Genomic DNA, 20,978 nt, shown 5'->3' with positions numbered 1-20,978 from the left:
GTGATCCACACAGATCTGCGTATGGCAGAGCTCCGCGGAAGGATATACCCGAGCACAGCAGTAGCAGCCGTAGACTCAGCCGCTGTGCGCCGGTATATCCTTCCGCGGAGCACTATGCTTACTAAAATGTCACAAATTATTTGATGTTTTTGGCGAAAAGTCTGGAAATTTGGGTATGGAAAAAGTATGGAATTTTGAAATGGCAAATATGTAGGAACCCTGCAATACATGCTGTTGATCACCACTGCCCTACTACACATTTTATTTATAGTTCAAGTGCCGTCCGTAGTTCCCTTTAAACATCAGGGCAATAATAGAAAAGTAGTTTTACTGGCACAATGCTTTGACTCCTGCACCTTTCAGAAAGTTCTCCGAATAGTAAGAATGGGCATGGAGTTCTTTAAAGTTAAAGGTTGCATTTCCAGGACATCAGTGCTACATTATCTTAATTTAATCTTAAGTTATCAGTACAGTTACTTGGTCTCCAACTCTCATGCTTCTTGAGGCAGCATGGAAAGACAATAGGCTGTGTGCAAATAAGGTCACAAGTTATTGCCTAATGGAAATCAGTAACGAGCACCCTACAGGTGCAAGTATCAGCGTCCCACCCCCAGCGAGAGGAAACGGCTGCACTTCATAAAAATGTCACAGGATGCATGTATTCACACAGAACACTGAAATCTTAGAAAATATTTATTTTACAGTGACATAAATAAACAGCACACTTCAGGAGTGAGACCCGCCCAGTCCCAGAGCAAACAACAGTTCACACACACACCAACAATTCTGTGCAAAATACTGTGGTAATGTTCACAACAGTGGAAGACCAAGCTACTCTAAGTTACTCATTCATAGAAAAACAATCCACTTCCTGAGAGTTACAATATAACAGGCTCTCCAGACAGTAGTGCACCTTCAGCTTTGAGTTTAGTTAAAATCGTGAATGACAGGACTGGCAGAGGAGTAGAGTTTCCTCTTGACCAGCCGGTACTCCGGTCTCAGCTTCAGCTCTTTGCTGCCGTCGAAGATGTGCTTGAGCGGCGGCCAGCCGTCGTCTTTATCCGCCTTGAAGATCACGGACAGTTCGAATGTGGAGTTGACGGAGGGATCGGGGATGAAGCTGCCCGCGGGCTCCAGGCCGTCTTTCCTCTCCACGTAGATGTGGACGGAGGCGCCCCGGAGGCCGCAGGGCTCGTCGGCCGAGGCTCGCACCACGTCCACGCCGACCCTGGTGGTCATGTGACGGGGCAGCAGCAGCGCCCGGCAGTGCAGGGTGGAGGCCTTGGCCTCCGTCAGGCAGCGCTCGATCTGCCGGGTCACATCCTGCTGGAGCAGCCGGAGTTCAGGTTCCAGATCAGCAACTGGAAAAAGGGCAAGAGAGGTGTTAGAAAATGTAAAAAAAAAAAAAAAAAAAAACACTGAATTAACAGACCTTTTTATCATCATCTAATAAGTAATTTATTGAACCGACTTCCTGTTAAAGTGTGTCAGAGCTGAGACCCATCAGCAGAAACCGTGAACAGCTCAGCAGGAGATCAGCTGATTCAAGACCTCAGTCAGTTGCATCAGACGCTGATACCGTACCACTCCGCCAGGTTAAATAGTTCCGGTCCCAACTTTATCTTTACACTCACTACAATCACTGCGCATTAATATGATGTTTTAAAATTATTAACTGATGAAATGTGATTCGGCTGATTCGCAGCTAGTCCCTGGTTACGTCCTTAGCTCGTTCTCATCGCTCACAGACCGGAGAGGTTAACTTTTTAAAGGGACTCACAGTGCGGGCTGCTGTCGCTCTCCTCGCAGCTCTCGACGCTCCCCCGCCGGGCGGAGCTCGTCCCGGGGACCGGCCGCCGGGACAGGTACCTCCCGATCATCTCTTCCTCCGACAGCACTCCGTTTCCGAAGAGCAGAGCCGTGGTATACACCATCCCGATTCCTGTCCGCGAAGCTCCGGTCTCTCCTCCGAGCGTCTGTGTCGTGTCTTCTCCATGTAACAGGTTAGCAGTGGCGGGCGGCTGCGGACGCGGACCGCAGCTTTTATAGCGCGGCGGCCGGCGGTTGCGTCAGCTGCGTGTGGGCGGGGCCAAGGGGAGCGTTCGTGAACGTGCCAGGAGGCTCGCGCAATCCGGCCGCGGATTACACAGGTGAGATTACACCGGAGAAAAACAAGCCGGTCTTTATGCTGCACGGATGAGGGGCCGCGGGCCTGCGCAGGGAAAACACCTTTCACTGCACGTGCTCCACTGAAAGCTCCTTCAACGGAGCAGTTTTACCTTTCTGCTATTTATTGTGATTTTTGTGGAATATTAATAGTGATGTGGGTCAGGAATTGTAAAAATACCGGTGAATTATTTAAAATGTTTGTCAGAAATCATAAAATCAAATTTCTGGCCCATGCTGTAGTGTTGAAAACATGATTTTCAATCAGAAAGATAAAAATCAGTATGATAAGCATTTCACTGAGTTTAATACAAACATGTTTTCCAAGATACAATAAATGCCAAGAGTGTTCACAAATTGTGAATATTTATGAAACAAAAGGTGAAATTTCAAATCTGAAAACTCAGAACCCACCGACCCCAGGGACTCGGGGATTACCGCTGTGGAAAATGACTGTCACCATCTGGAGTCAGTCCAAGCTTTGATAAACTTTGGACTGTTGATTATTTGGCATCATGTTCTGCTGTGCACCATTATTCTACTGTCTTGTTATTTCCTCGTTTTGCTGTTTATGTAACAACACACATTTAATTAAAAGGAAATCCAGTATAAAAGAAAATGTGATGGCTAAAGCATTCCACCTTAAGTCCACCAGGACTCAGGATTTGCCCGAGCCTTTATACAGTACATTATGTGGTTAGAGTTCCAGAACACTTTATTTTTCTGATGAAAATGACAGCAGGGTTGTGAAGGTTTCCGATGAAAACCCACAACCACAAAGTTGTGAAATACAGTGTGACTTTGGTCAATTTTACACTTTACACACTAGATTTTATAAATAGCGTATAGTTGTGCTGTTTATATGTGCTACTTCAGTGAGTGAACTCTAAAGGGGTTAAAGGCCGGCCCGTTCTCTTTTGTCCTCATGGAGCAGCAGCTATCGTAAATATGATCGGTATCACAATACTTACCGTACCGCCTGCCAGAACATCCACCCAGACAATAAACGGGGCAGCGCCATCGTCTCGACGATACTCAGCCTCTGAGGTTTGCATTGCACGGCTGCACTTTGATTTCTGGGTGTTTTTTCAGAACCGCTCCTGTGAGAAGTGCTCCGTCGCTGAGGGGAACAGACGAGCGGTTGGGTAGTTAGTCGCTGGTTTGTCGTCATCAGTCCGTCAGGTCGTTTCTCTGCGGGTCACATTTGTCTACAGGCACAGTTTCAGTTCAGCATAAAGTTTCTTTGTGTTTAACAGGGTTAATTTGCTTGATGTATAGGTGCCAGTTTTGCTTGCTTTACAAGGAGATTCACATTTCACCGTCTGCCAGAAAACTCAGTCCTTAAAACTGACTTAAACCAGCATTCATCATCCCATAAAAACCTTTCACCTCTCAAGGAATATTCCGTCAGATATTAGACTTAATTAAAGTATTTCTGTGCAAACAAGAAGGATATAGTGGCCACTGGAAATCTACCAGGCTGTGACTCATGCAGAGGCTGGACGAGCCGCGGCAGCAGACCTCCGCCGCTGAGGAGAGGCCGGTTGTTTGAGTTAGGAGAGCCGGTCTGCACTGCATGCATCATGGAATAATCTGGACGATCTCGAATGATCTGAACCTGAACACCAGGCTCCTGTGACGATTATTCTGTGAGCAACAAGTCTAGACAGCGAGGCATGACCCCCGCCTTACTCACAGGTGACGAGCCTGGTCTGAAACACACACACCTGGTGGAGCTCCGGACAGGACGTGTGTCCACAGAGCTGCACCGAGCCTCTCCACCCAGCTGCAAAGCAATATGGAGATTTATCTGGACTGTTACTGTTGAACACATTAAAACACTACGAGGATGTTATATTGTCTCTTTAGTCCATTTAATTCAGGAGCACAGTGTTGCTGAAGTGATGAATCTGATATTTAATGTTTCATTTTAACATCTCCAGCAGGGTTTGTTCTCCTGCTGCCCTCCTTTCATTAGGAAAAAAACAAAAAGCGTCCCTGTCCTGGTCTGACGTGATGTGAGGGGAGACACTGGGTGGGAGGGCAGTGTGTGTCTCACACCTGACTCACCTACTGGGGAAATCTTCTCTCTGCGTCACGTCACTCCCGCCAGCCAATCACGTTCAGAGGAGCCGATGATGTCACACCGGCCGGCCGGCCGCCAAGGGGGAAGTGTTTTTCTGCAACACAGCAGGGGAATTTCACTGTGTGCGTGTGTGTGTGTGTGTGTGTGTGTGTGTGTGTGTGTGTGTGTGTGTGTGTGTGTGTGAGTTCCAGTTTAATTATTAATTATTTAGCAGATATCATGACAAGAACAAAGAAATGAAAGTCAAATGATGTAATGGATTAAATAAAGTCTAATGAAGACTGAACTAAATCATAGAACAGTTCAATAAATCTGACTGAAAGATTGTAAATGGAAGAGTTTGGTTTTCTATTGGATCTCAACAGTGATTAATAATTACAGCACATCTCGCGAGTTAGAATAGAATAGAAATGTTTGAATGGTCACAGAAGAGATCCGTCCTTCCTAAATGACTCATTGTGGTGAGGTAAAGCTGGAGCCTGAGTGCAGCCGTGTGTGAGCGTGGTGGAGGTTGTGAAATGAGGGGCTCTGCTGTAATGACAGTGTTTTTGATATTTTCTAATATGTCATTTTAGTTTACTGGTGCATTGTAAAGACAAACTGAATACTACCGTCCGCAAACTTACAGTAACATGTTAACATGCCCTTTTATTTAAAGTTTTTATACTTCAACTGAAGTATTTCAAGCTTTTCTGTTTAAATCTTCAGAGATTTAACTTAAATATAAAAAAATACAAATACAGTTTATGAAACTTTACACGTTGGAACTTTTTCTCTGTTTTGAGTGCAGAAAAAGCTCCAATTGAAGTTAAAATGAAAATCTTTTCATCTCTGTTTCCGTAGCCGATTAATTTGTTGTTTTAGCAGAGAAAGTTATTGATTCACATTTAGTTTTTACGGTGGCCGCCACCGTAAGTTTTGCTTTGAAAACAAATTACCAAAAGGAAATGAACTCCATGTAATCTTGATTTACTTTTACTGTTTGTGCCAAAACAAACATGACGACCGACTGTGGTGAACCTGGAAAAACAAAAAGCACGCAGAAACACAAGGTTTTACTTGTAATGGAGTATTAATTCAGTGTATGAGCAGTTAGTAAGACCAGCGCAGGTCTGCAGGCTCCCTCCTGCTCAGGCCTCCTGTCAGCTGAAGTCAGCTGCTCGGCTCTGCACTTGTTTTTCTCCTTCATGCAGAGGAACTGGTCGGACTTGTTATCTCTGTGGCCGCTATTAAAAGCCGCGTGTCTGCAGCCCGCAGGGCGTGTTGTTTTTTGGTTTTTTTTTTAAAAAAGCCTTATCAAACAAAGAGAGCAGATAATCTTATCATCCTCGCTGCGATGAGGATCAGATATTGACTCTGAACGCTTTGGACTCTGTAAAGATTGATTCTAAAATAAATAGCGTGCAGTCGATGTTGAAACATGTTTTCAAATCATTGATGATTCTTGCAGAAGCAGCTGTTAAATGGCAGTTATTCTGTAGCTTTGGACGGATCAACAGTCTGCAGAGAAATGAAAAGATGAAGTGATTCCACGTGTTTCATCCCAGGAAGAAAAGCTGCTCTGTGTTTCCAGATCCTGGATCCTTCGCTGAAACACGTGTGGTCAGCATGTGAGCGGTCTCTCCGCAGTCTGCAGCAGCACAGGTCAAAGATTTCCTATAAACATTGATCTGCAGGCAGATAGAGATGGAGGTCGATCGGAGAAACGCTTCAACGAAGCAAGAAGCAGAAGTTGCCCAGCAGGAGAGATAAAGCTTTATCCTGTCCAACGATAACAGATACTGACCTGTTTTCTTTAAATCTTAAAGTCCACGTATTAAAAAAGAAGCTGATTAATTTGTAATATGTCTGATTTAATCTAACTGATTGATTTCACTCATAATTGAGATTTTTAGATTTTTAAAAGTGAGAAAAAATAAGTCAGATGTATTTATGAATACCTGTAAAATACATTTCATGAACAAACTTGTGAACTTTAAAGATGATATTAAAACCAACAAGCTTATCTTGATTTTGTAAAAACATAAAAGTAAAAAGCAAAGTCTTGTTTTGTATCTTTTGAAGGGAACAACATCATCTACTCATAGTTTATGTAATTTTCACACAGTTAACAGGATATTTTGTGTTTAGTAGACTTTTTATGTCAATTTACTAACAAAAAATGAGCTGCGACCTCTAAAATGTGTCACTTTTTGTTGATTTCTTGTAACATATTAATGTCAAACATAAGGCCTGTGGGGCCAAAACCGGTCAGCTGAAGGCTCCAATCCGGCCACCAAACCACCAAGCAAATTGTAAAAACTTCAAAGAAAACATTGATTATTTTTGTGTAAGAGTGCATTTCCTTAGAGTTTTGGACGCAACGAAACACCGAGTGGAGAAAACAGCGACGCTGCCATGAAAACCTCTGAGCAGGAACAGTTTGGGAAAACATGCAGAATGCAACAGTTCTTTAGAAATCTCTCTGTTTTGCAGCAGAAGGTTTAGATGTGCCGATGAAGAGCGCATCTTCCTCCTCTTCCTCACCTCCTGCCATAAAGAAAGCGCCGCGGCTGTGAACCGAGCTGATGCAACCCGGCGCAGCCGTTTCAGCAGCAGCGCCGTCACTTCTGTTATGACTTGAGCCTGCATGTGAAATGCGGATAAACAGGCCGGCTGCCAGCTGTCTTGTGACTGCTCCCTCTGCGCTTTTATGCAAAACATCCGTCTGACCCACAAACACTTTGGAAAAACACAACACCGAAGATGTTTCAGCTCCTGCCTCCTTCCCTGAACGCCGTCTTCTCCTGTCTCTGATCGTATTTTCACTTGAATATTAATCTTTATAAAGTGGAAATGATTTGCACAGGAATGCGCTCTCCTGCTCTTAGCTCCGGCTCTGTTCTCCGCAGGAGGGAACACGAGGACGAGCGCTCACCTTCAGGCCGACGCCCTCCTCGCTAACCCAGGCGCTACATCCAGGCTTCGCTTTGCTTCTCACCAGAGACGACGCTCCCTGTGAGTCTAGCTTCGCTCGATTTATCACAGACGTGTGATTTAGAACCTCAGGACAAAGCCCGTGTAGGGGAAGGAAGAACATGCAGACTCAGCAGCTCATGGCCTTTTCGTTCTGTCTTCATGGTTTATTTTTCCAGAGTTCATGTTTTATTTCTGTCACCGAAGACATCAGATCGACACGAACAAACATCACCGTCAGCTTTTATTTAATTGACATAGAACACACACACACACACACACACACACACACACACACACACACACACACACACACACACACACACACACACTTTTTGTCCCCCGTTCCTAACATGAGAATCCAGTAACAGAGCGGCGCGCCTCCAGTCTAGTAGTGGCTGTTCTCCTCGGCCTCCTTCAGCGGCTGGGGCTGGTCCAGGCTGAACATGAGCGTGGGCTCCCTGCTGAGCGGCTCCGAGCAGAACGCTGCCGTGTCCATGGGCGGGGCGCTCGGCGGGACCCGGCACCCGCCGCCGCCGCCGCCGGTACTGTGGTTTTGGGACTCCGGGCGAGGAGGCGGGCTGAGGCAGAACTCCTCCTTCTCCTGCTGGTTCAGGTATCTGAGGATGGTCTTGGACAGGAAGTGAGGGTCTTCCTCGTGCTCGTCTGCGACAAGGAGGCAAATGCAAAGAAAATCTCACTTTTTGAGCAACTTGCGTTGAGTTGCTTTACATTTTTGAGCGCAGTGTTTTAGAAAGCGTCACATAAAGCAGGAAGAGTCCGGGGAAGCAAAGCTTCTCATGCGATGAAAGGGGATTTCTGCACGTGCACGGCAAGGCTAGCGAGTTCACCTGAGGCCGCAGGCAACTGGGACAGATCCAGAAATGACAGCGTGACCTTCATACTTCACCTCGGCCACGCACGGCGCCGCCACAGAAACTCCAAAACGGCAACAAATAAATTGCAAAAGCGTCTATAAATACACAAATCCTGATTGTCGACCCTTGTGGGACAGTGGATAAGCTAAAAGCTAAAATCCCTCTAAAAGCAGCCTGTGCCATGCTGGGAGGTGTGTGCAAATTCCACACACACACACACACACACACACACACGCGCGCACACAGAAATGTAATTGTGCCGGCACCGTTGAGCAGGATGAGTGTGTAGCGGTTGCGGCACTCCAGCGACCGGTCCAGGATGTCCTGCAGGGTCCGGTAGAAGAGCAGGACCTGGTGCCGGCGCTCGGCCTCCCCGAAGCCGGCGCTGCTCTCGTGGGACATGTTGTAGAGGGTCAGCAGAGGGGTGGCGTACTCCGCCACGAAGTCATGGGGCTGCGCACACACACACACACACACACACACACACACATGAACAAAAACAGACAGCCAGAGGCGGATACGTTTCCTGGACAGATAATCCTTTAAAAGCTCGACTCACTCCGGCCTCACACTCGTCGGTGACTTTAACAGGCGAGTTCCACACAAAGAAGTTCACAGGTTTGACCAAGAGGTGGTAGTAATGTTCTGCTTCTGAAGGAGGAACTGCTGGAGCTTCACTCCACATCAGACACTTCTTTTGTTGAGTTTGCATCTTTGCTCTTAGCATCCAGCTAATTCAGTTTCCTTATACAGTCCAGAAACAAATGTTTAGGTCTAAAATCCCCCCTCAGGTGTGGATGTGTGAGTCCAGTTTCATCTTTTAACCAGTAAAATAGAGCCATCATAACCTTTAAATATGAATGTTAAAGTTTTTCTTTGTTGTGGTGCAGAGTATATGTGATTTAAGCGTCTATTTTTTTTCAAAAAAACAAACAATTACTCCTGAGAATGACGACAGTCTCAACATAAAGCCAATTTTAATGAAACCTTCTGGTGCAAAATGCAGTGAAATGTCCAAAAAACGTCTCCTATAGCTTGTTGCATTGTGCATATTTTTATAAACGCTCCCTGACAGCTTGGCTTTGAGGCTAACTTGCTAACAGTGAGGGAGCTCGCTTGCATGGTGATATCACCGTTATCTCTGCTCGGGTCTCAGTGTCGCATTTTCTCTGAAACTCTTAAGAAATCCATTCTTAACAAATCAGTTTTGTTTTTGATATTTACCGTTTGCTGGGTGGGTTTTGCGGCCCTATTGTAGCCTCTTGCGGCCCGGTTTTGGCCCACTGGCCTTACGTTTGACACACTTTTGCTTCAGCCATAAAGGTCAGAGTTGCAGTACAGCATTTTTACATGATTAGTATCTTGTTTCCGGTTGACCTCATGTTAGATTTCCTCAATAAACGTCTCTGTTACTGCTTATCACAGAGATTTAAAGATGTATAATTTATTTACCTGATTTTCTTCATTGATAAGTTGTTGTTTTTTTTAAAGTGACACTTCAAAAAGGCTCCAGCGGTATCGGCCGTCAGTCTGTGAAGGAGCTGTTTTTGATCTGCTGTGTAGGACTCTTCAAATTTTATGAGCTGAGATTAATCAGACTTTTCAAAGGACGTCTGCTTTTTCTTCCCCGAGAATCAGACGTTCACACACACACTCGGGGAGGTCGTGTGTAGAAGCCTCTAAGCTGAGAACAAATGAAACGTGGAGCAAGCGGGTCAGGAAACCCTCACTGCTTCACCTGTCCGGCCAGAATGTCACTGAACGCTTCAAGGAGGAAATTATACGTTAATGGAAGGAGCTCTGGAGTAGGTTTAGTGAGTAAACTTGTATGCTTTTGACAAGTAAGTCTAAATTATTATTGAGTTGAAACTGAGTTAAATTGCATGAAAAGCATCAATACATATTGTTTATGTTTGGCCTCCAGTTTCCACTGAGCAGGTTCTGCATTATATATATATATATATATATATGCAGAAAATAAAACAACTACATCAGTAGCTCCAAACAGATTCAGTGAAACGGGACCAGTTGTGTCGAAAGGGTTCCTTCCAGTGCTGCGGTGAGGAGTAAAAATCAAGCTGTCCCCATCACTTTGTTCACCGTGAGAGTAAAATCAGGCCATAGCATCCTCTTTGTAATCACTTTGGAATAATTACCGGCTATTTCTGGTCTTGTTTGAAAGTCCGGATGCTTTCATGCGGCCCCCAAAACTTCCTTTCTCTCCACAAAACCGCAGAGTTGATTTTGAGTACAATCTGTGTCAGACTGGCGACATCAAACACTTTGAATATGGAGCACATCGATGTGCCATCGAAGAAATACCGGGGGAGAAAACGTTATATATATATAAAGAGAAAGTCTGTCACTTTCCTGCGACTCTGCCTCTCTGTCGCTTTTAAGCTGTGCAGTCTTTACAAACCTGATCAAAGGAGGAAATATCAGCATGCTGAGTCTTTCAGCCCACGCTGGCAGCAACACGACCGGGAGCATTGTGCCGGCGGCGTTCAGCCCGCAGGTTCTCCGGCCGCTTCATTCAACTCTGACTTAATGTTTGTGCTCTGAGCCGCAGAAAGGAGTCTAAATGTCAGCGGCCCGCTCCGTTACCTTCCCCTTCCCGTCCTGCACTCGGTAGACGCTGTGCTTGTAGACCCGGCGCCGGACCCCGGCCCTGTCGATCACGGTCTCCGGCAGGTTGTCGTAGAAACGGATGTTGCTGTCCTCGGACTCCAGCTTGTTGGCGATGTTGGTGTTGAGGGGGACGAGGATGAGGAGCTTGTAGGAGCCGCGGCTCCAGAAGGGACTGGAGGACTGATGGGTGCCGCGAAACTGCATGATGGAGTCCTCCAGACCTGCACACACACACACACACACACGCACACACACACACATGCACAGTCTCTGCTCTCTGTCCTCCGATGAATCAGATTTTTAAATGTGTGTGTGTGTGTGTGTGTGTGTGTGGATGCTACTGACGTGGCAGCACCAGCTGCAGGTATCCCAGGTAGAAGGACCAGGCCAGGCCGTGAGCCACGTTCATCTTCCTCCCCTCGCAGATATCCGACACCTCCACATCCGAGGGGCCCTGCGGCACACAGACAGCCGCTCACCTCTGCTGCCAGGCCATCCGACACCGTGCAAAAGGCGGCACAGCCAAAGAAAAACCAGAAAGCAGAAGGCCATCCCTGCACCGCCTTTCTTCATCAGATCAGCTGTCGGGTTCATGTGGTGCAGAGTGAGTTCTGTACGTGGAGGAGCCGGTTCCGACAACCTCAGGCCGGATCTCACCAGGACTCCCAGACTCTTCAGCAGAGCGTAGACCACTGAGGACATGCAGAGCAGCTTCCAGTACTGGCCTTCGTCAGACAGCGGCTGTCCGGTGAGCGACTGCAGGAGGCCGGCCAGCGCCGCGGCCAGCAGCGTCCGGCCGCCCAGGCCACAGGCCGGGAGCGTGTGCTTCAGCAGCGTCTTACCGCGATACCTGGGGAAGACACAAGGTCAACTACTGCACGCCGCAAACATTCTAAAATAAACAGATCTGCCAGACTAATGTATAGAAACATGTTCACAGAAAAGATTTGCATTTGTGAATTAAAAAAAAAGGAAGTTCCTTTGCAAACTTCCTGTTCACAGACGCAGCAAAGCGCAAAACTGCAAGCAAGACTCGGGAGTGTCAGTTAGAAATTTCGTCCCGTCTTTACGCCTCTGTTACATGTTATATTCATCCCATATTATGTTTTCTACCTTTTCTAGACATTTTTTCGAGCTCTGGGTGAAACAGACTGTGGTGAGATGTGGTGATAAGTGATCCTCCACCAGGATGAACCGAACATTCAGAGGATCAGCGAGCAGATTGAGGAAGTTACACAGAAAACCTGAAATACTGAATGGAAGCAGAGTTACAGGTTACAGAGTATTCTCTCTCTCTCTGTCGATGAGATAAACTGTTCATGTCAGGCTTTTTGAATATTTGAAGCTTTATTTCTAACATGTAAAAAAAGTGTAAAAACAAAAAAGATAGAAAAAAGATGGACATTAATATGAGAGTCTCGCATGAAAAAAAGGAGTAGGAAGAAGAAAGCGTATTTAATCCTTCCTTTCATATTATCTCTTATCTTAATATACAGAAAACAAATCTTTATAATTATTATTGTTATCGATCCGTTCAATGCTGTGATATACTGCAGTGTGAAACGTTAAAACACCTATCACTTAAAAATCACCAAGAACAAGCAATCCTCATGTCACGGTCAGAACCGTGACCCGCACCAGAACCAACTCTTTCTATCTCTTTTTGAATTGGCAGACATTTGACAGTCCTTTTATCTCCTTATCTCATAATTATTTCCACAGTTTTACACCACAAATTGTGACAGAGAAACTTTTTAGAGTTGTACAGACTTTATGAATTTCAAACTGAAACTCTCCTCTGAGATCAAATCCATTATTTCTGCAGCAAAACCAGCCTTTTCAGGGAACCAGCATCAGGATTTCCCCACATTTCCCCCCACAGTATTTAGCTTTTTCCAGCACTGAGATGTTTCTGGATATTTAGTTTCGGATTAGTTTTATGTTTCCGTCAATCAGAACTCCTAATTCGTCTCTGCTTTCAGGCTCTTTGGCGTCCCGTCCTCATGTTTGATTGCTGTTCTCCGTCCTGGTGTCTTCCACCTGTGTCTGAGTGTGTGATTGCCGTCACCTGGTGGCTTCGGTTTATAAGGTTCTTGTCTTCTCTGTTCTGGTTTTCAGTCCAGCTGTTTGTGAAGCTCGGTGTGGCTGTTCTCCTGTGCTTCAGCCTTCATTTCTCTGCTCTGTTCAGCTACTCCTGTAACTCCAGACTTTCTTTTGACTTTTTAAGTTTTTATTTCAGCTGTTCAATAGGGGTGTCAGACATAAGCCCACATATCTCAACCAAGATGTAATAATAACTGATCCCGAGTGCAAAGAAAACACCTTTTTTAAAATGCAACACTGCGATCAGAGCAGGACTCGGTTATAGGTAAATGTGACAATCGGAAAGCACCAAGCTCCGTCCGCCGTAGTTTCTTCAGCCTGTTGTTTCATTTCCGCAGCATAACAACAGTTTGCAAAGTGAGTGGTGTGTATTTCTCAGTAGTTTGACTGTAGTTGTGTGGAGGATATCCGAGAATGGAGACGATTGTTTCAGTATTGAGAAAAAAAATCATTTGGACTAAAACTCACGTCAACCTTTGACACTTTGCACTTTCTATATGAGCTCCATGATGCGGAGAGTAGCTGTTGATCTGGCTGCTGGTGTGATAATGGCTGTGCTCGTGTGTGTGTGTGTGTGTGTGTGTGTGTGTTGTCATGTGATCCCTTTTCCCCGGGGTTTCCTCACTCTGTTTATCTCGGCCAGACAGCTTTACTATAATATTACCAGATGCAGCGTGCTGCAGCTTATTAGCTGAGAGAATCAGGCTGACAAGTGGATTATTCTTCGATTTGCTGCGTCTGTGAGCGACGGCGGCGGGTCGTCAGGACGGCGTGAATCCACGTAAAGACGAGCGGGCCGAAGAGTTTCCACCCCGTCGTTCTCTCACCGTGTGTTTGAGTGGAACAGCATCTCCTCGACCAGCAGACAGGTCCCGTACAGCAGGCGGCCGAGGGCCAGCGCGAGCATCGCCATGGCGACCCAGCCGAGCACGTTCTCCGGAAACAGAAACACGAAGCAGCCGACCGCCACGGCGAAGAGCGCCACGCCGCAGGCCCGGGGCAGGCTGCCGCGAGGCTGCGGGACGAGGGCTGAGTCCATCTGTGAGGGTAAACACACCGGGAGTCACGGACATCCTGCCACGCCCACACACATCCTCCACATCCTCCACATCCTCCACCCGGATCCGGGTACCGGGACCGGGACCGGGACCGGGCCAGAGGCAGACAGAGCCCAGACAGGTCACCGGGTCAAAACTGGAACATTTACACCTGAATCACAGTGTTCTTTCTTTAGAGGCTTTTTAAAAGTTACATCACATTTATAATGACTCTCTCGTTCTTATGTGATGAAAAGCTCGGATCAGCAGGCGTGAGGTTTGGCCTCTGAAACTAAAATTTGCCAAATGCCCAGAACCATCGCCAAATGCTGGTCGAGGCGCAGGGCAGGTGCGCTGCACTTGCGCCTGGTCTGCCAAAATAGAGCCCCAGATGTTTACTGAGCTCTGTGAATAGAAACACAGGTGCTGGAAAATCAGGAAGGGTGTGACTCAGCCATGATTACCGAGGGATTAAAATAACAGAGAGTGACGCATCCGAAAGCAAAACCTTTACGTTCCAAAAAAAAAAAATGCAGTTATGAACAACCCAAAATAACTAGATTGTTGATTAGCATAAAAATCCATCTGACTGCATGTATATATGGTAAAGGTGTGTAAATGATGTTGCTTTGTTTGCAAATGGTTTCTATCATGTTGGACGGTGCAGTAGAGAGCAGCTCTTCCCTGAGTCCTTCCACTTGGGAGATTGCTGGGTTTTCTCCCCTGTGTGTGTGTGTGTGTGTGTGTGTGTGTTTCTGTGTGTTGTCATGGACTCAGCGTCCAGTCCGGGGTGTATTCCGCCTTTACCCAGGACCAGCTGGGATGTGCTTCAGTTTCCGACTCACTCAGCCCGTATGAAGCAGAAAGAAGCTGGGTGTCCATATGAACATACGTGTCAATATTACCATTATTACATTATTTCTTGCGATAATTCCGAACATGATTTCTAAGCGGAAGTTTGCTCGGTTTATCACACATGGCAACATGTTTGCTTTGAAGACCAGTTAAACTCGTTAAGCCATGGTGACAGTGATAAGGATAACACTACTGTGATATCAGATTAGTGTCACATAAAGCAATTTAGCTCTTAAAAAACAGGCGGAATTCCAGCTTCGGATGAGTAATAGCAACCAGTGACTCATCTTTTCCATTCATTCGTTTTCGGAGCCGCGTTGGAGGCAGTCAGGGGCGAGGGCAGGACACACCCCGGACAGCTCGCCAGTCCATCGCAGGGCCACAAAGAGTATCACCTGGCTGATGGAATGTCATTAACTGATCAAATACAGACCTAGGTTTGGTTTCCAAGATGTAAATTTGCACCAACAAACACAATCCAGGACAACTGGGAATTTGCTCATGTTTGAAAAGTTAAATAACTCAAAAAACAGCTTTAAAAGCTCCACCATTCTTCTACCTGTGACTCTGATCCAAAGACTGAACTGAAAACCTGAATGAAGTCACAATGGAAAACATGGTTTATTTGACTGTGCATTATAAATAGAAGCATAAAACTCTATTATGTCTCCGCATTAGCCTGAACACACATCTATCAGAGGGAAAGAAGACATGCAGCATGCACACACTCACCTCCATGTGCTCATTCACAGTGGAAACTAAAGCTTTTCTGCTTTTCCTTTTATTCAGCTCCTCTGCTCAGCCACACCTCTTTCTGCAACATCCAACAGTTTCAGTTTCGTTTTCAGACAAACTTCCCTCCCTGGTATTGTTGCGAGGCCATAAAGACATTTAATTTGAACCTTTTTCCTCAGAATTATGAATTTAATGTAAGAAAAATAAAATCAGAACCATCTTTTTTTGGGGGTAGTTTTTGTTTTCCCCAGAATCCTCTTCCACCCTGATAGTGAATGTAAAGAGGGGAGGGAGAGAGAGAAAGAGCTCCAAAAAGAGGAAGTTCTGACTCCACAAAACACTATTTCTGATTTATTTCATTTCTCTCTGGCCTCCATTCACATGATTCTCAATAAGAGACGCACAACTGCTGCTGCTTTCGTTGTTTTCTGCTGAGACATCTGGAAACTTTCGCGGCAAACGATAACCAACGTGAAGCTGGTTTAAAAAAGAGAGGTTTCTGAATTTCTCCAGAATAGCTATTTCTGTCATTGAGTGCCAAAGTCATTGACTCAAACTTTATTTGTCTCAGATGAGACCGGGCGAAGAAACGTCTTGTTTGCAGTGTTTCCTGATTGTAACCTGTTCCCGATGTCTCTGTCTTCCTTCCTGGTCCAGACCTTCATCCTCACCGCCTGTGCTCCTTTGTTCCCTAAATGACAAACGCTTGTTTCCAGCTGCTGTTTCTCAGCGGCTTTAGCTTCACCGTGACTTCCATTGTTCTACCTGAACAGGTCAGTCCATTTTGTCGGTTTATTCAAGTTAAGTCATGTTAGTTAATTAGAGTGTTGCACAACATCCTCCATGTTTTCCCCCCAATATCTCTCCGCTTCCATAGTTTTGCCCCGTGGCAGTCTCATTTGCACAGAATCAATGAAATTCCTCAACCATGCATCAAAGCGAAACGCGACGGTTCTTTCTGTGATGAATCATTTGGAGGTGGGAACCGTTTTCCTGACATACAGCCACTGGAGCACCACTAATCTCATTTTAACTGATATGAATAACAAAATATAAGTGTGCATAAAGGTGTTAATAAGCATTTTCTCAAGTTTTTATTTATGGCGAAGGTCATACTTCTTGTCAGCACTGTTTTGGAGGGATGATGAAAATACCGCGTGTACGTTCTGAAAAGGCGTTTTACCTATTTTAATTGACTTTAATTGATTTTGCCACATTTTGACAGAGTTTCACGTCGAAACAGAAAATGTTTGTTGCATTTTTTGGTGCAACAAAGATGCTCTGTTTCCATGGAAACGGAGGACAGCGCTCAAAATCTGTAATAATCTGTAATAAAGCAAATCTGTAATAAAGCAAATTTGCCAAAATCAGAACATTCAGACTCATGAACATACACCTGAATGCCCCAAAACAACAATCAGGGTGAGCCGAGAATCATGGGAGATTCATGATGCCATTCAAAATGGCCGCCTCCGTGAATCTTGGACGACCTGCTGTTCCTCTTGATTATTTAACTGAGGTTTAGACAAGGCTGCATTTGGTTGTCAGCTTTACAACACACGTTTTCAAAATGCTGCCGGGTAAGCGTGAAACTTTTCTCAAACGAAAACGCAAAAGCGATGAAAATGAATCTATGACTGTTTAATGGAGGGAAGTGGAAGAATGCAAAAATTACAAAACAAAAAGAAATGAGGCATAAAATACTGGTTGTGTTTATCTAATACTGTCAGCGTTCTGTTTATAGAGTGAAGCTGTGGTGGCCTAACCTCGCACTGACCTCTGATGTGAAGTTTCACTTTGACTCTGAAGTTATGCTTCTCAGTATTGTCCGTTTCCTTTTCGGGAGCTAATAAGGTTTTGCGTTACTGCGAGCCGATCATTGAGATCACTCTTTGTAGCATCTGGCATCTTGGCAGAATTTTTTTAATGCCTGAGAAATAGTGTTTTAGTGTCTAAAACGAAGAAAACTAAGAACAAAAGAATCTTTTCACAAAGCAGAAACAAGGCCGGAGCCATCGGACTCTCAGCAGCTCACCTCTGTTTCAGGTCATCTTCTTTATTTCATGTTTTTATAATAATGGTTTTGAAGCTGGAGGTTTCACTTTGAGTGTATCGAGCAGTGATTCATGAACATGCTGGAAACGTGTTTCGCTGAATTACTTCACACAGCTCAGAAGATGAAAGTAAGGACTGCCGAAACCAGTTACGTAACAGTGAAGGTTTTCTGGGTTCCCGCCACAATCAGAGCTGTGGTGTTTTTCCCTAAACCTGCCGCCGCCACGTCTCGTTCCACACGGAACCCGTTTAAATCGAAGAGCAACGCGTGTGATAACTGTATTTCCTGAATTCTGTGGAAGCCAAATATCATTTCACGTTAAAACGGGTGTTTTTATCTGCTGCATTCAGCAGTGACAGTTAATGATTTTGAAGTCCTTCTAAGTGCTTCACGAGAACTAAGACTGAATAAGCACACATGACGAGGGGCTGTCAGCCGGAACAGGATCTTATTATTTACATCTTGTGTAAGTTGACTCTGAGGATGTGTTTACCTGTCGGGGCTTGTTGCTACAAAGTCCCATGACTGGGAGAGTTTCACCTGTTCAGCCAGGGCCAGTGTTTTCTTTCGTTGTTGCTATGAGTCCTTCTAATAAAACACTGTCGTCCCGCTCAGGTCCATTGATCAAATATGGGAACTCACAGACTTTATTGTATCAGCAAAGAAATGGAGCCTTTTGAGGGGATCAAACACTGAAGATGTGTCCAGGTGGAGCATATTTCCATCCTCCTGCTGCTTAGGATTAACCTCCTGCTGGAATACTTTCTCATTTGTTTCTCCGTCGGCCGTCCGCTCCGGAGTCAAAACAGCAACTGGAAGCTTCACTGCTGAATGGCTGCTCCTCCCTCTCTCTGGTGCCACATGCCTCCCTAAATGGGGTTTTTCCCCCCACAACATATCTATGAATATTAATATATATTACACGTGTGTTTCTATTTCACAGCACATTTTCAAATAGAATTGACACTATAAAGATATTTTTTTTAGGTGAGGATAACAATCTTTCATTTTTTCCTGTGTTCCTTCTGCATTTACTCTGACACAGTGGCACCTACAGTGATGGTTACAGCTCTGATGAAATCTCACTGGTCTTCCCTTTATTCTGATATCAAAATTATTCACATAGATGTTGTATTTCCAGGTATATAGCATTTTTATTATTATTTTTTTTTCATTTTCGAGCAGGTGCCTAAAAAAAAGGGCTCAGTGACTAACAGGTGAAAAAAAAAAAGCATTTTTCAACTTTATATGATCAGTTTGCTTTGTATTTGTCTGCTTCATCCACTCTCACTTTCACTTTGGGGTCAGAAACAGAAGTCGGCCAGTCTCTCTGCATGCTCTACCTGTTCCTGTAAATCATATAACGTCGACGTAGCAATAAAGATATCCATGAAATAGGAACTGGGTCTTTGGGTCAAGGGGCAGTAAAACCATTTTTTGAGTCACATTTCCTGGAAAGAAAACATTAATTCATAAAGGATTATGGAACTTGTGACTTGGTGGCATGAGATGAAATCCGTCTTTATTTGCTTGGTGTGTGTGTGTGTGTGTGTGTGTGTGTGTAAAACAAAGTCCATCCTAAAGGTTCATGCATATTTTATTCAAGAGTAAAAAAGTGGATCGTCCCATGGGGCATGCTTACAGTGTTAGTGACTGGGGAGTCAAAACAGAACGGGAGCAGAGAGAGAGAGACAGAAAAGAAGAGAGAGAGAGAGAGAGAGAGAGAGAGAGAGAGAGAGAGAGAGAGAGAGAGAGAAAAGAGAAGAGAGACAGAAAGTCAGAACCGTGGCACAATTTCTATGGCACAGGGTCTCCCGGGGGGGTTCACCTCTCCCAAAGAAGCACAAGATCAACCAAGGAGCAACGCAACATGAAGAGCAACCAGCAGAGAGAGAGAGCTTAAATATTAAGAAGAATGTCCATAATAAATAGAATCATAATAATCATAGAATCATAAATATCATCAAATAACAAGAGGAATCATCAAGAATAATGATCAGAGAGAGAGTACACTTTTTTTTTAACCTTTAAATTGTGACGGCAACACACGGGCTCTTCTGGTAAAATGTGTCTGCTGCTTTTTGCCTCGAACAGCGCAAATTGTAACCATGCAATCATGCTTCTGGCTGCCTGAACGCCTGTGCCTCTGGTATATAGGATGGTCATTCATCAATGCTAGTTTAATAATTGTTTTACCGTTATTCATATTTATCGTTTAAAAACAACTCCTGTACACCGACGAAGAAGAGGAGGAGGAGGAGGAGGAGGAGAGAACGTGGACCTGACACTTTTCCAATAGAAGCGTACCGTCAGTCTGTACAGCGTCGAGAAAGGAACCGGAAACACAGGCCGTGAAAAAGAAACGAACCAAAAGTGACAAAAAAAAAAGAAAAGAAACAAAATATAACACAAAATGAATACAAAAAATAAATAAAATCAACATTATGTACAAAATAAGTGATTCGTTATACCTCAGTTCATTTATATTAGCCAGAAAAACAAGAAGAAAAAAGTTCCTACCATAGTGAAACACAGAGCACAAATATAATCTTCACATTATTATCAAAGAACTTAACTCTGCATGCACTGATGCGTTAATATAAATGCTTTACAAAGACCTTTTTTCTTCGCACTTCTTGTCGCCTTCCTCGGCAGAGTCCGTTTCCTCTGAGTGACGCCGTTTGCTGCCTTTAGTTTGAGGCCAGAGAGGCTCGCCGCCTCCCGGCCGCCACGCCGCCACAACAGCAGGATGTAGAAAGAGAATGGACATGACTTCACATTTTTAACTCCCCCCCACCTTCCCCCAGCTCCCCGGCTCCCTCACGCACTCCAACGTCCCGCTACGCCGCATCTCGCATGTCGAATGCGTCAGATATGCACCGAAACCTCCTCATGTCCTATTTACACGCAGCAGGAGGGGAGAGGCTCTGGAGCGCCTGCAGCCTGATCTGAGGACAGGTGTGTGTCTGTGTGTGTGTGTGTGTGTGTGTGTGTGTGTGTGTGTGTGTTGTGGGGGGGGTCCTGCGTCCGTGTGCTGCTACAGACGGGAATCTCCTCCAGAGAAGAAGAAGGATGACCGGAGGTCAGAATATCTCCACCAACAACAGCCGCACGGCTTTACCCCAAACACACCTGCTTCTTCTCTTTTCTTTTTTTTTCTGAAATATACCTGCGTGCACGCACACACACACACACGCACACACATTCCAGACAGGCAAATCCACGACTCCTGAAAACTAACCAAGCTGAAGTTTGGTTCTGCCTCCTGCTTTGAGACGCAAACAGGAAAAAATAGAACCAGCAAAAATGTCTTAAATTCCCCTGATTGCCCCCCCCCCCCCCACCAGCTCCCCTCCCCTTTGACCTCTACACACTCACACACACACCCACAGACAGGTGTGTGCTCCCTCCCTACCAAACAACACACAACCCCCCTGCTGATCCCCAGCAGCCCCCCCCGCTCCTTCCTGCTGGGGGGG

The 20,978-nt window shown here is 45.2% G+C and overlaps 3 protein-coding genes across 7 annotated transcripts in view; all 3 read right to left on the bottom strand.

Annotated features, from left to right (window-relative positions):
* Positions 1-680: 680 nt before the first annotated feature.
* Positions 681-2,013, bottom strand: LOC115399631 (DNA damage-inducible transcript 4-like protein). The gene is made up of 2 exons (XM_030107148.1): positions 1,781-2,013; positions 681-1,361 (listed from the first exon to the last, which is right to left on the bottom strand). Exons 1-2 carry the CDS (start codon positions 1,932-1,934, stop codon positions 928-930), a joined length of 588 nt encoding a protein of 195 aa, XP_029963008.1. The 5' UTR covers positions 1,935-2,013; the 3' UTR covers positions 681-927.
* A 5,345-nt stretch (positions 2,014-7,358) lies between these two features.
* sting1 (stimulator of interferon response cGAMP interactor 1) lies at positions 7,359-15,524 on the bottom strand. 3 transcript variants are annotated; one of them, XR_003932342.1, is made up of 8 exons: positions 15,441-15,524; positions 13,644-13,855; positions 11,371-11,563; positions 11,059-11,167; positions 10,690-10,934; positions 8,352-8,538; positions 7,540-7,873; positions 7,359-7,493 (listed from the first exon to the last, which is right to left on the bottom strand). XR_003932342.1 is itself a non-coding variant. In XM_030101764.1 (7 exons), exons 1-7 carry the CDS (start codon positions 15,444-15,446, stop codon positions 7,596-7,598), a joined length of 1,230 nt encoding a protein of 409 aa, XP_029957624.1. In that variant the 5' UTR covers positions 15,447-15,523; the 3' UTR covers positions 7,359-7,595. The 3 variants fall into 3 exon arrangements, 1 of the variants encoding a protein (XP_029957624.1); XR_003932345.1 differs by having other exon boundaries at positions 7,440-7,476; positions 7,523-7,873; XM_030101764.1 differs by having other exon boundaries at positions 7,359-7,873; positions 15,441-15,523.
* A 3,554-nt stretch (positions 15,525-19,078) lies between these two features.
* Positions 19,079-20,978, bottom strand: part of LOC115396001 (serine/threonine-protein phosphatase 2B catalytic subunit alpha isoform-like) — a 35,947-nt gene continuing 34,047 nt past the window's right edge. For all 3 annotated transcript variants that reach the window (XM_030101751.1, XM_030101734.1, XM_030101743.1), the window contains one exon: positions 19,079-20,978. This exon is cut by the window's right edge and continues 530 nt beyond it. The gene's annotated coding sequence lies outside the window, so the exon portion shown is untranslated.

Source organism: Salarias fasciatus, chromosome 2, assembly GCF_902148845.1.
Source record: "Salarias fasciatus chromosome 2, fSalaFa1.1, whole genome shotgun sequence".
Lineage (NCBI taxonomy): Eukaryota > Metazoa > Chordata > Actinopteri > Blenniiformes > Blenniidae > Salarias > Salarias fasciatus.
This window is presented reverse-complemented; position numbering and strand designations above follow the sequence as displayed.

Coding starts and splice junctions, on each gene's coding strand:
- sting1 (XM_030101764.1), bottom strand. Junction 8,539..10,689: donor TGCAGGACGGGAAGGGGAAG/GTAACGGAGCGG, acceptor GTGTGTGCGCAG/CCCCATGACTTCGTGGCGGA. Junction 7,874..8,351: donor CACACTCATCCTGCTCAACG/GTGCCGGCACAA, acceptor TCCTTGTCGCAG/ACGAGCACGAGGAAGACCCT.
- LOC115399631 (XM_030107148.1), bottom strand. CDS start 1,934: ATGGTGTATACCACGGCTCTGCTCTTCGGAAACGGAGTGCTGTCGGAG. Junction 1,362..1,780: donor GAGCGACAGCAGCCCGCACT/GTGAGTCCCTTT, acceptor CCCTTTTTCCAG/TTGCTGATCTGGAACCTGAA.